The sequence below is a fragment of the Bradysia coprophila genome, unplaced genomic scaffold (assembly GCF_014529535.1).
Source record: "Bradysia coprophila strain Holo2 unplaced genomic scaffold, BU_Bcop_v1 contig_232, whole genome shotgun sequence".
NCBI lineage: Eukaryota > Metazoa > Arthropoda > Insecta > Diptera > Sciaridae > Bradysia > Bradysia coprophila.
The window spans coordinates 4,718,571-4,731,661 of record NW_023503493.1 but is presented as its reverse complement, the minus strand read 5'-3'; the positions used below and the strand labels follow the sequence as shown (position 1 = coordinate 4,731,661).

Here is a 13,091-nt window from a genome sequence, read left to right as displayed (position 1 = left end):
GTTGTGAGACTAATGTAGACACAAAAAGGCGTCGGGTTATTAGCACTTTTGACTTTGCAGGTCATGTAAGTATTTTGGAATTTGCACCAGCTCACAAGTCAAGGCTAAATATATTGCGGAAAAGATGAACAGGGAATTCGGGAATTTTCGCTGGATTTCGGAAATATACTTTCGCCGAAGAGTCAATTTCTCTGAATGTCAGCGAATACAATTCCGAATGTCAATAAAAATGTAAATTGAAATGAGGTTCCCTAGTCGCCGGGTTACCGAGTTACCGGTAAATTTTTTCGTTAAAAATTTGGATATCGGGAAATGAAACCACCGGGAAATGTATTGATCGGGGGGATCAGTTTTACATTTTTACGATAATCGCTCAGATAGAGATTAGTTGTTAAACATTGAGACATCTCTTTTCGACGGATTGATTTTAGGCTCATCGTCAGTTTTTCCATAGTTCCCTTCGCAATGGTAGCTGAACAATCATCGGTTGAACTGCGTGATAGATCTTGTTCCGAGAAAATTTGCTATTGGTATCAGAGCATGGGGAATCACGACATAACACGATATTTACCTGTGCCATTGACCAACAACATTCTCAAATCTAAAAATGGCATTCGATTGTCAAGTTCAATGTAAAAATACAATTTCGGCTTTGTGTGTTGACGGAACTGTTAATATACACTGCGGACAGGGAAAGTGATGGATCTGCTTCTCTAGAACATTTTTTCCACGCACGGCAAACTTATCTCTTATCACATTGTCGTAATCGTTAAGCAATTTTACGGTTCATTTAAAACGGTTTATGCGCACAATATTGTTTTGATATTGATATTAGTAACGTCCCATTACGAATATTATTGATTAACATGCTGGATATGTCGATCTCGAAGTCCAATTGAGTCATTGGGTAATTTTAAAATTGCGTAGGGAAAATTGTGTTTGGTCGGACCAAAAAAATAAAATCTGATTAAATGTGTAACTTGTGTCCATACGCGTAATGGGGCAATTAAAATCCATTCGAAGACTTACAAGTAACTATATTCGAACCAGTGGAACGTGTGCAATAAATAAATTATTTTTTAGAAAAATTTAAATTTCTTTTCACGAACTCGAGAAACCATTGGTGTGTAAAGTGTGACAATCGAATTGTGGACGGATTTGCCTCACACAGTATAAATATAGCAACAAAATCAAAGACTTCGATTACCTAATTTTCAATTTACACCTCAGTATTATCACATCACTGAGCAATATCACACAGCGTATAACCACGAATAATTGCAAATGAAAACGAAATGAAATATAACGAAAGAAAAAAAAACGCAGAAACTTTCTTAAAGAGACACAAAGCACAAAGTTATTATTACCTAACAGCAATTCCACGTTAAAAAAAAGAAGAAATAACGAAATTTCTCTAACATTTTTTTTAGTGGTGTTAGAGTCTACGCGAGTTGTTCACTTTATACAGTCATAATTTTGGTGGATACAATACATAAGGTAAATGGTATGAGGTATGACCAAGACATCTATTACAGAATTGAATATATTATTAACCGAAAAAAAACCTGTTGTCCAAAAAAAAAACCACACTCAGCCTATGATAATTCTTTGCCAACAACAAATTTCAATTTCACTTTTGTTTTTCGTTTTGTATTTTTGTTTTGTTTGTTCATAAAAAAAAAGTTGTGTGCTTTTGTTTTGTGTTTCGTATGGCGATGGCGAGTCTTTCAAATTTTTTTATTTTTTATTTTGGCTTCGACCTTGAATTATTCAATTAAATTATTCAGCACAGAGTTGTAAATATATATATTTCGTAGTCGGTTTCAAACGCGAAGCAAAAGAACAAAAAAACTATTTCGGATGGTCATAGTAATTGGCGAAGAAGAAGAAACAAACTGACGAACTCTCCATACAGAAAACTGACTGTTGAATTCTGATGAACCATTCATTAGACTATGATTTGGAGATTTAAAAAAAAAATCACTTAAAAGGAAGAGTGAAAAGAATATATTGTGTAGATTCTACTCATACTCTCAGTTGTATTACATTCAAGAGACGATTCGACCTTTTCAATTAACCAATTTTTTTCTTCTTCATTTTTTCTCAATTCGATTGAAAGCAATTTGAAATCTTGCTATTGTTGTTAAGTGATTCATATTGTTTGTGACTATGAAGCTCACATTGACACATTGACAAACTCAGTCAGCCCAAAAAAAATAAAAATTATTTTCGACTCAACCGTTCGAATTGTATCATTTTGGTGAATTGGTCAGAACATAATTCTGGTGCTCAATACACAATTGTTATGATTCTAATGTTTAAAAAAAAACGCCTCCTCCTCTCCGCCTCACTATTAACATCTCCAGTTCATAAGTTCAAATAAATTTTCGTCGTTCAGTCGCTTTCAATTAAGTTGTTACGAAAAAGTCTTGATACAATAAATAATGCCGAAATGGTTAAATTGGTGTGTGTTTCGTGGTTTCTCCGTTAATTTATTGTGCGGTGTCAGAAATTGGATGGATGGAATAATTCAGGCACCGAGAAAATTGAATGACTGACAAATAGCGCCTTTATACAATCGACTTCCTTGAGTACAAATTGGACAAATTTTTCCGCTCGCAATTTGTATATATTACAATAGTCCGATAGAGAGGCTGATTAACATCAGCGTCTCTTTTACTGGATTTAATGAAACTTTACCGAAATTTGGTGTGAAATTTGCTTTCGGTTAATTCCTAACTTTTGGTGAATTTCAGTGAATTTCAGGGAATTCACAGAATTTACCAATAAATAAGCCCTGCTGTTGAATCATAACACATTTCACGTTTTGCTATTTTCTTCGAAATTATAAGTGAACAAAGAGGCTATAAAAATGATCCCTAAAACCATTTTATTGCACTGTAACCTTCAACTATGACATTCAACGGACGAGCAGGTAGATGAAAAGTGTTTGAGCCAAAAAGAAGAAACATTTATAGAAAGCTAGGACGCTCAATTGGATTGATAAAATTCTACGGTGATAAGAAGGCTTCCGCAAACGGTTAACTATGCAGATTAAAATCCAACCCTTGCTCATTTATTATCACCTTTTTCGTCTATATTGTCAAAGTGTGACACGCCAGCCGGCACATAATTTTGGCATCACAACACAAAAATTCAAAAATTAAAACGAAGATTCATCATAAACAAGGAAATTCTTTGAAATGTCAAACAAAAACAAAAGAGCGAAATTCTATTGTCTATCGGAATTGGTGTGTCTGTGTTTTGAACCACAATATTGAGAAGTAACGGTAAAAAAAATTGAACAAAAATTGTTTTTTTTTCTGAACTCACCTTCATATGGATATCTCCAAAATCATACAAAGCCGCTGATTGTAGAATAGCTGTAGACATTTTCAAAATATTGTTGATACAATTTTTGAGGTTTTTTTTTTCTTTTAAATTATTTATCGAGCACACTGTTATCCCTTGATGAAAATCGAATTTTTCACGAAAAAAAACTTTTGTTTTTTCGTTTTATTTTTCCAATGAATTTAAAAACTTGCGAATATTTTTCATAAATATACAAATCACTCACTGGACACAATAAATTTTCTTTTCTTTCAATTTTTTTTTCGCTTTTGCGGTTGTTGTATTTTTGTTATAAAAACAATTCAGATTTCCAAAATATTAATATTATCAAAACACACGGCAAATTAAATTGTTTTCCTGTTCGCGACAAAATAATTTCCCTTTTTGTTTGTTCAATTCTCTCGTTTTATTTCAAATAATAATTTTTTTTTCGATCGGATCGAATATTATCAAGCATAAAACTCATACGACAAAAACTCTTGGTTTTCAATTTTTAACTTTTTTTTTTTAAATTTTCTTTCAATTTGAAACTGAATAAAGTAAGCTCGAATTTGTGTGTAATACGCGTACGCTCTCCACGCCGTTCATTTGGATACTGATTTTGAAATCGAAATTTTTTCCGTATTCGAGTTTATAATACCCAACAAACAACTGAATATTAACAATTTCAACTACCACTTTACCAACGAGACGAGTTTTTTTGTTTAAAAATGTATGGCATGGATGTGTGTGTGAAATTTCTGTTTTGTTTGGTGATAAATGCCTCTACATCATCCAAACGGGGTGGTATGTGTGTATTCAACAAAACTTTATTATGCATTCGCTGTATTTCGCTGTATATACGGCTCAGACGTTCTTCATACATTACCCTCATACATGTCAGCCGGAAAGCAATACAAATAAAAAGGCAACATCGCAAAACTTCTTTTTTGTTGTTGCTAGTGTTGGTGGTGGTGGTTATTATATTCCCCAGAGTGTTGTTATTCAAAAAACATATTGTTTATAACACAAACACATTCAAACCAAAGTCTCTTAAGTGTTGTACACTTTAAAGGGGAATTCCGTGTTTTATGTATTGAGTGGGGGGTTCAGCGAGAGAATTTATCTCTTTGTAGTTACTTTTAATAACAAAATCTTACGAAGCCGATGCCGCCGCAACTTGAGTATTGTTGTGATTTTGTTGTTCACATTGTACCGAGTGGATTGACTAGGTTAGTAGTAGAATGTATATATCAATTATAAGGACTGAGGCATTGTACATTTACAAAGCAAAACAAAGCAGAAATTCTAATGTTGTTTCTCCATCGCAAAAACCTCTCTGTGATATGTTGATGTGTGTAGGCAGCACATTTGCTCGTAATCGAAACATACTTAAATGATAATTATGTACCCGGTTAAATAAGGTTCTTACATAGTTGGTATATCGTAAATACCCCGGTACACACAGTCTATTTTATGTTGATTACGAAAAATTTTAGCACACAGATTAGCCCGTGATTGGGTTGCTTAATGTCTTTCAGTGGTAGGAGGAGGTAGTACTAACAGTGTATATCTTAGCTGTGTATATTATAGAAAATCCGAATTGGTTTCAAAATCTAGCCTTTCAATGTTACCAAATGAAGAATGCATTTTGTAAATCAGCGTAACATTATAGAGAATTATAAGAAAAATGAAATTTCATTAATTTAGTTCAGTCTTGAATAAATGATTGCGATGTTTTCAGCAGATTTGTATGAACGTTCATTTTTATTATGATTCGCTATAATATGACATGTCCCGTTTCTGCATTAAATATGAAAATTTTATTCAACGGAAATTTAAATTTCTTTGATCATTCGCGACCAAAACCTTCAGTTTGACACCAACTTTGATTTTCTATGTCGACTGGGATGTCAACTCAGATGTATACAATTAGGCTCGTTAGAACCTTACTAGTGTCTAGGACTCATCAATGAATGAATGTATGAATGTCTAGTTTAATTGGCACTTACAACTAAGGTCCCAGTACAAATGTCTTGTTCGCGGTGTTGTAAAATGGCTTTGGTTTATTACTGTGGTGTGGTCTTACATTGAACAAAGCAGTCTCGGTTTCCACTTTTTTTTTAATTTTAAATTGAAATTTGTTATTAAAATGTCCATATTACCAATTGACGATCCGACAAATTCATTTCGAAAGCTTTCTGTTGCATCTTCAATTGTTGCAACACTCTCTGTCTCGTTAATTAATTTTAATTGTTTTTGTTTATCGCTTTTTTTTCTGAATTTATTTCGTCTGCATAAAATGTCTTAATTTAGCTGCAATTTGTATACGGTTATTAAAATGGTCACCGGAAATTTAATTCTTTTTTAGTTTTATTTTAATATCAACTATGACATCATTTCGTACACACCAGTCAAAAGATATGAAATATGTATGTATATGCGGCACATCCTGTAACCCTCTGACTTTCACAATTTTTTTTCCTCGTTTTGCGGACTCTCATTTTGTAATATTTAATTCATTCATGTTCTCCTCAGCTGTTTTGCAACAGTTTTCGCGGTTAATTTTATTTATCAGCACAATGCAAGGAATTTTAGCGAACACAATGTTATTGATGACCAGACTTCGTTTAATTTTGAATAATCTAGCAATTGACATAAGAACTACGGAAAATTCGAATATTATGACCCGCATTCTTTGAAACAGGAAGAAAATTGTGAGATTCGACATGCTTTCTGTTTTGAGAGTTGTTGTGGTTTGTAATTGATTCCACAAGAATAGCATTGAACAAATGAAGATCTAGATTTCTAATTTCTGAATTTTGGTTAGGCAAGTGCTCGCAATAAGAGTGAAATACTAAAATAGAAAATCTAGATTTTCATTTGTTAAAAAAAATTTTGTGGACAAAAAAGAGTTGAAAATCTTACCTGTTGCAGTTAATTTTGTCTATATATTGCGGGTAATCTTCGTTGTCTGCTACAGCTGTATTTTTTGTGTGGAGAACAGATGTGGCAGTTATTGTTGCTTATCTGGAGACAATGCTACCTGCATAACGGCTGAGACTTTAAACTCTTTTTTGTCAGTCAATTTTCAAACCCCAACAACTCCTAAAACCTGAAAACGAGTCGAATTTCACATTTCTAGATGGTCTGGAGGGATGAATTGACAGCTGACAGTTGTGATTGGTTCGGTTTTGGTCACTTTCGTTCACTTTTCACTTTTTATTCAACGAAAGTGAACACAAGTAATGAAAAGTGAACCGATTGCAGTTGTCAGCTGTCAATTCATCTCTCCAGACCTAGACCACATAGTCTTTTTATAAACTTAAAAGATCTATTATGCCAACGTATTTATTTGCTAAATAGCTTCTTATAAAAATGACAAGCGTATCGCGTTGTACTAGATGTTTTTAACTTTCTTGCGTTTTCTTTCAGATCCAATGGACGTAGAAACTATGCACAGATTTGCTTAATCATTGGAATTATAATATCATCTTTGGGAAAGAACACACAAGAGAAATACTTTGTAATGTCATATGACACATCCATCGACATTTATACCTGAAAATAACATTTTTCTTCATTTTCATGTAAGGAAGCGAGGTAGCCAATGCGGATATTTTCAAACATAATTTGATTCAATCTCTTACTTGTTTGTTTTACAGCGTTATGTTTCATAGGAAATCTTGTACTTCCTTAGTTTTTTTATTAAGTTTTTCTATAGATCACTAAAATGACCGCTGGCGTGACGATCGACGGTTCGGTTTTGCTTCTAAGGGAATTCCCCGTATTTAGTTCATTTGCATTCATTTCAAGGAATTGGACGCACTCACTTATTCATTACTATGGGAAATTGTGAAGTTGGTTTCGATTAGTTTGCACACTTTTCCCCACCATTCCTAACGTTTCCGTCATCAGTTTCACCAAACGAAGAGATCTATATCAGAGAACTCTAGCTACATATCATCATTCATTATTAGATTGGAGCCGATGCCAATAACAGATGATTAGTGTATGAAAAAATTAGCTCTTCCTGCATTGTGGAATAGTTATTTGTGCACCGGACCACTGAAATACGACAAATTTTGCCATGATCTTTGGTTATGAAATGTCAAGTTTTCCCGAATCGTGCGGGAAAAAATTCATTTCTTTACGATCTATTGTGCGTGAAAGAAATTACATGAATTTTTCCATGACTATACGATTGATCAAATTTAATATGGTGAATGTGAAGTGCGTATGTTTTCAAGTAAATTGATGTGTTTTGTCTATTTACGTTGTCCGTACCTCGACAAGAAATGGTTTTTTTTAGCACACGTCCTTATTTAACTTAGAACTGTTGCTGAAAAAAATCATAATTTCCTGTCTTGGTACGAAAGATACTATTATGCCACCGAGTTGCATACATGATCAATAAAGAAAACGAAAGTGTAATTTTCGTCATATGCGGTGTGACTAACCTTATTTTCTCTCCATCCAAAAGCTTTGACCAACTCCCATTGGACGCTTTGTCTCATGACAATTCAGGCCAGAAAATTTCGGTTTTCCCGTTTTCCTCTCATGAGGGGAGAAAGTGGAACATTTCTTATCTGAATTGTCACTTTGTTTTCAGTTTTTTAAAATACCATGCCACTTGTGACGCAAATTTTTCTTTCACACATTTTTTGGGTCAATTTTTTGTTGAATGCGTCCCACTCAGCGATATCAGTTATTTTGTAGGTAAGATGAAGGACTTGCGTCACATTTACCCTTTAAGGGTTTTTTGACTCATTACAGAATTCACGAGGTTTCATGGTCCGTTAGGGTCTAATTCTCAAGAAACATATACCATCCATAATTCCCTTGACTGAAAGTCAGGGTCTTATGAAAGAAAATACCCTTAAATGTCCGTAACGCTAAGTTCACTTTGATATTTTGAAAATGTTCTACATTGGGAAAAAACGTTAAATACAGAAAACGTCCGTACACTTGTGGACTCAATAACTCGAGTAATTCTTTACCAATTTGCTAAATTTTGGTTTTAATCGACGGAGAATGAAAATCATGAGGTTAAGTTCGTAGATGGGCAATATTGGGGTAATGAGATGGGAGTAATTCTCAAGAGAATTTTATTCCTTGTTACCGCGATAACTTCCCTAATTCTTATCAGATTTTCAAAGATTTTGTCTTAATCGACGAAGATTGAAACTCTTGAGGCTGAGTTTACAGATGGATAATGTTCGAACAACGATATGGGAGAAATTCTACACAGACGCTTTTTCTTGTTACCGCGAGGTAGCTTGAGTAATTTTTACCCGATTTTCAAATTTTTTGTTTTAATTGACAGATAATGATATTGGAGTAGTGAGTTTGGAGTAATTGTAAACATAACTTGTTATACCACGACATTTTTGCAACGGATATCCAGAAAAATTTCTTATTTGACGAGTAGTGAAATTCTGGATTTCTGGTCTAACAATTTAGAAGTACTTCCCAAAAAAGTTTTTGCTTGCTTGAGAAACCAATAGTAGGAGTAATTCAAAGAGGCTTCAATATTTTGATCTATTACTTCATTTGATCGAAGATTTTCAAAGATTGATTTCAGAAATCTTTTACTTCATTTGTTTTGACCACGTTTTTTGCTGTACAAGACCTCATTTGTCGATGCTTGTCTTTTATTATTGCTGTCGTTGTCGATAGCAGATGACAGCCGTCTGTAACATGTTAAAAGAAATTTTTTCGTTCCTAAAGTGTTTGTACGAGTGTGAACTTTGTCAGAGCGAAGCGAGGGTCGTAATTCACATGAGTTTTTTTTTCAAGAGGTAGGCAAGAAATGCGCCACCTTTTCATCGCTTCTAGTAGACTATATAGGAGACTCATATTAGGAGTAAGACATCGCCCGCTGGCTCAACTCATAGCTCTTTTTGTTTCTTCATGAAATTAAATAAGTATGAGTAAAATGAAGCATGTGATGACTGCTGTTTTCTAAATAAAAGAGACATCACCTTTTCATGTGACTTTAATTTTGTGATCTCAAAAACACCACCTCATTTAACCTGTCACAGACAGAAAGCATATTAACAGTTTTACTAGCTGATCTATTACTTCATTTGATCGAAAATTTACAGAGATGATTTCAGAAATCTTTTACTTCATTTGTTTTGAACATGCTTTTTGCTATATAAGACCTCATCAGTCAGAGCTTGTCGTTTATTCTTGCTGTCGTTGTCGATAACAGATGACAGCCGTCTGTAACAGAAATTATAGAAAAAAATAGCCAGTCAAGGGACCTGATCCACCCAAGAGGTGGGGCCTAGTTCTGTAAACAATTAAACGAGCCAGGGTGACTTATTGTTCATTGAATTGTTGATTCTCCTAGTTCATACTGAATCGGATGGAAGCATTTCTACAGGTTGATGCAACTAAACTAAAAGCTTCCTGATTTCAATGAGCTCATTATTTCAAATTAGCACGTAGCATTTGCACAACTACCGGATTTAATATAAATCACCAAAACATATTCATTGAAGAAAAAAAAACAGCACGAAGATGATTCCAGACCTCTGTTGAATTCGATGGTAAAGTATAAAATGTAACAAAGTTGTAAATTTCAGTAAAACAATTACGTAAACAACAAACCGAGCAACAAGTAAACAAACACACAATCTACTCTCAACTCTCATTCATTTATTTCAGCTGGAACATTTTCAATATAAACTGTTTAGGCCAAAGACACACGAGCAATTTTGCATTGCTGAGATCGACAGTTATGCTGCATTTTCCAATGCATTCCGATTGATTAGTGACATACGTTAAGCAATGTGAAACTCATCAGGATAACTGTCGATCTCAGCAACGCAAAATTGCTAGTGTGTCTTCGGCCTCACGATGTGTACAATGAAAAGCGAGTAATGTTCGGCTCTTGCTTAAAAGAAAAGTTGTTTAACAAAACGGTGTTTTGTTGTAATTGAATGGTGTCTGAATATCATCTCTATATATGCTTTAGGTATATGTTTGAGCATAACAAAATTTCCACACATCATATTCGGATGCATGAACGGAACGTTTGCTTATGGCAGTCAATTACAAGCTGTAAACAATAATTTCGAATATTTATTAATTTCCAACGTACGATTTTTATGTTTTTCAATTTATTCTCGCTCTCTTTCGGTTTGAGTGTGTTCTGGTCACATTACCGTACCAATACGACACACAGCAGCGACTTATGTTGCAATTGTAGTTCGAAAAGTGCATTTCAATCTACAAAGAAAATGAAATCTTTTGTTTCCCGTCCGTTTTCATTACAATTTTAAACTTTACGTTTTACGTCGACGATAAAATGTTTGTTTGTTTTTATGATTTTTTTTCTTCACGCTGTAGCTTGTATAATTGCAAAATCGTGACTTCAACATCCTATATGCGTTTGTAATCTGTTTGCGATGATCTATAAAAAAAAATGTCGTAACTGCACACCATACGGACTTGTTTGTCGCTCTTACATTTTAATTGTAAGATTTGTTTTGGGCAATTAACTTTGCGTAAGCAATCGATTGCATAGAAAGCCAAAATTGTTGTATGTGTTTCGAGCAAGTCCTCAATCCAAGTCCTTTACTTTTAGTGGAATTTCTAGTAACAAGTTATGGATGTAGGAGAATAGCAACTCACTTCCTTTAAGAAGTTCATGTATTTACTACCTGCCCCATGAGAAAGTTGACCATTACGTAGCTATTTACCTCCTGCGAAAATTATCCATTACATGTGGACTGTTTCCTGCTCATTATTTTCATTTTCTATTTGGAAATTAACTTTCGCATGGGCAGCTAGTAAGCCCTAATACATTGGATGCTGTTACGCACTTTATTACAAGCAAGACAGTAATGTACTATTGTGATATTCGTAAACTTACTCGTGTGTTTTTTTGACCCGCCTGAAGTAGTTGCAAAATGAGTTGCAAAATTCGTAAAAGGAAAATGTTTTCAGCAGCAACTTTTGCAACTACTTCAACTACTACGCCTGAAGTAGCTGCGAAATTTTCAAAAGGAAAATGGTTCTTGCAACTTCCTTAGAAACTACTTCAAAAGGCTGTTTTTTTGGAGCAACCTGCTTCCGCAACTGTTTTTCGACAAGTCTAGTTGTACACCTCAACTTCGGCTCGGATTTACAAAACTCTACACTTGTGAAAAAGACAGTTACAGCTCAAAGACACACCTGGGAATTTGCTCTTACCACAAAATTGTTACCGTACGTAATGAATTACTTTCGCAGCATCCATTGTAACCTATTCTCGCGAAAATCTCAACAAAAAAAGAAGGCTTTGAATTTCACAAATAAACATAAGCATAAACATACAGTCAAAGGCAGTCAATTTTCAGCATAAATTAGCTTCACCTGTTTTTCAACTGATCCATACAAACAATCACAACCGTTTATACGTCTTTATACGGTTTTACCACTATCATGCGCGTGCGTGTAGCAGCTTCAACCGTATGAACAAGGAAAACCAGTTTTGATTGTATGTGTGGATCAGCTGAAAAACAGCTGAAGCAACTTTATGCTGAAAATTGACTGCCTTTGACTGTAAGCAGCATACACAGTTTAGAAAAGTTACCGTCTGATATGTAGAACTGGCTGCGATTGTCAAATAATCTTACTGTAGAACTCTATTAGAGTCAAAACACATCGAAACTTTTTGTCGTGAAGTGACAGTTTTGACATTGGCATTTTTGACGTTGACATTATTGACATCTGAAAATTGTTGTCATAACCTCAATTGAAAACGTGAACTGTACACAAAACTTGTCTTGAAACAATTAATTTTTAATAATATTACAGTGTTATCGTATACTTATTGTAATATTTACGATAATACTGTAATATTATTCAAAATTAATTGTTTCAAGACAAGTTTTGTGTCCAGTTCATAATTGAGATTATGACAAAAATTTTCAGATGTCAAAAATGAGAACGTCAAAAATATCAATGTCAAAACTGTCACTTCATGACAGAAAATTTCGATGTGGTTTGACTCTTAGCCTACACATACTCACAGTGTCACTAGACATTTGTGACTGTTGTTTTGTCCGTAGAAGGCCTCCTAAGCACTCAATATATAAAACTATTAATGCTGCAAGAACTGTGAAGGGTGTTTTATGTTGTCGAAATGGCTTCGACAAAAGTCATCTGTCATCGATAACACCGGCAAAAATGAGCGTGGAGATCTCGTTAGTATTCTCTTTTCTAGCAAATTATATGTTAAAACAAATGAAGTAAAAGATTTTCTATCAAACATTTCCCTTCACCCATCTAATGGACAAGAAACACGAAAAGCTTTCTTCGGTGACCCTTTCTCATTCCAAAAGAGTGTGTGTAAAGAGTATTGTAAACTCTTAATTGCGACCATTAACCTTTTCGAAACAATTGTTAAACTGTTATCGACGACGACGACGGGATGTAGGTGCTTTCGTGCTCTTAAAATGAGTCAAGGATGTTGTATCAAATACTAGACGATTTGAATCAGATTTAATGCTAATATTGCACTACATTTGCCTTCTCTTAAAGGACATAATTAATGATTCTTATTAAACATGGAACGTAATTACGACAAAGAAAAAAATATTCGAAAAGGAATAGCAGAGTGAAGTGCCCCATTAGTTTTCGTTCGTTATACAGTAAAATGTAAACACACAAAACTTTTACAACATTAAATCGATTGAAAAAGCATCAACCAGCAATCTATATAATGTAACACTTCATTCGATTGTTAGTTTTACTGGAGAGAAAAA

At 34.1% G+C, this 13,091-nt stretch overlaps 1 protein-coding gene across 1 annotated transcript in view; it reads right to left on the bottom strand.

The window, feature by feature from the left end:
* Nucleotides 1–3,996, bottom strand: part of LOC119076113 (protein TIS11) — a 35,413-nt gene extending 31,417 nt beyond the window's left edge. Inside the window, exon 1 of the mRNA XM_037182775.1 lies at nt 3,334–3,996. Within this exon, the coding sequence (XP_037038670.1) occupies nt 3,334–3,393 (60 nt within the window). The 5' untranslated portion in view covers nt 3,394–3,996. The remainder of the gene's footprint in view (nt 1–3,333) is intronic.
* Between the last annotated feature and the right edge of the window lie 9,095 nt (nt 3,997–13,091).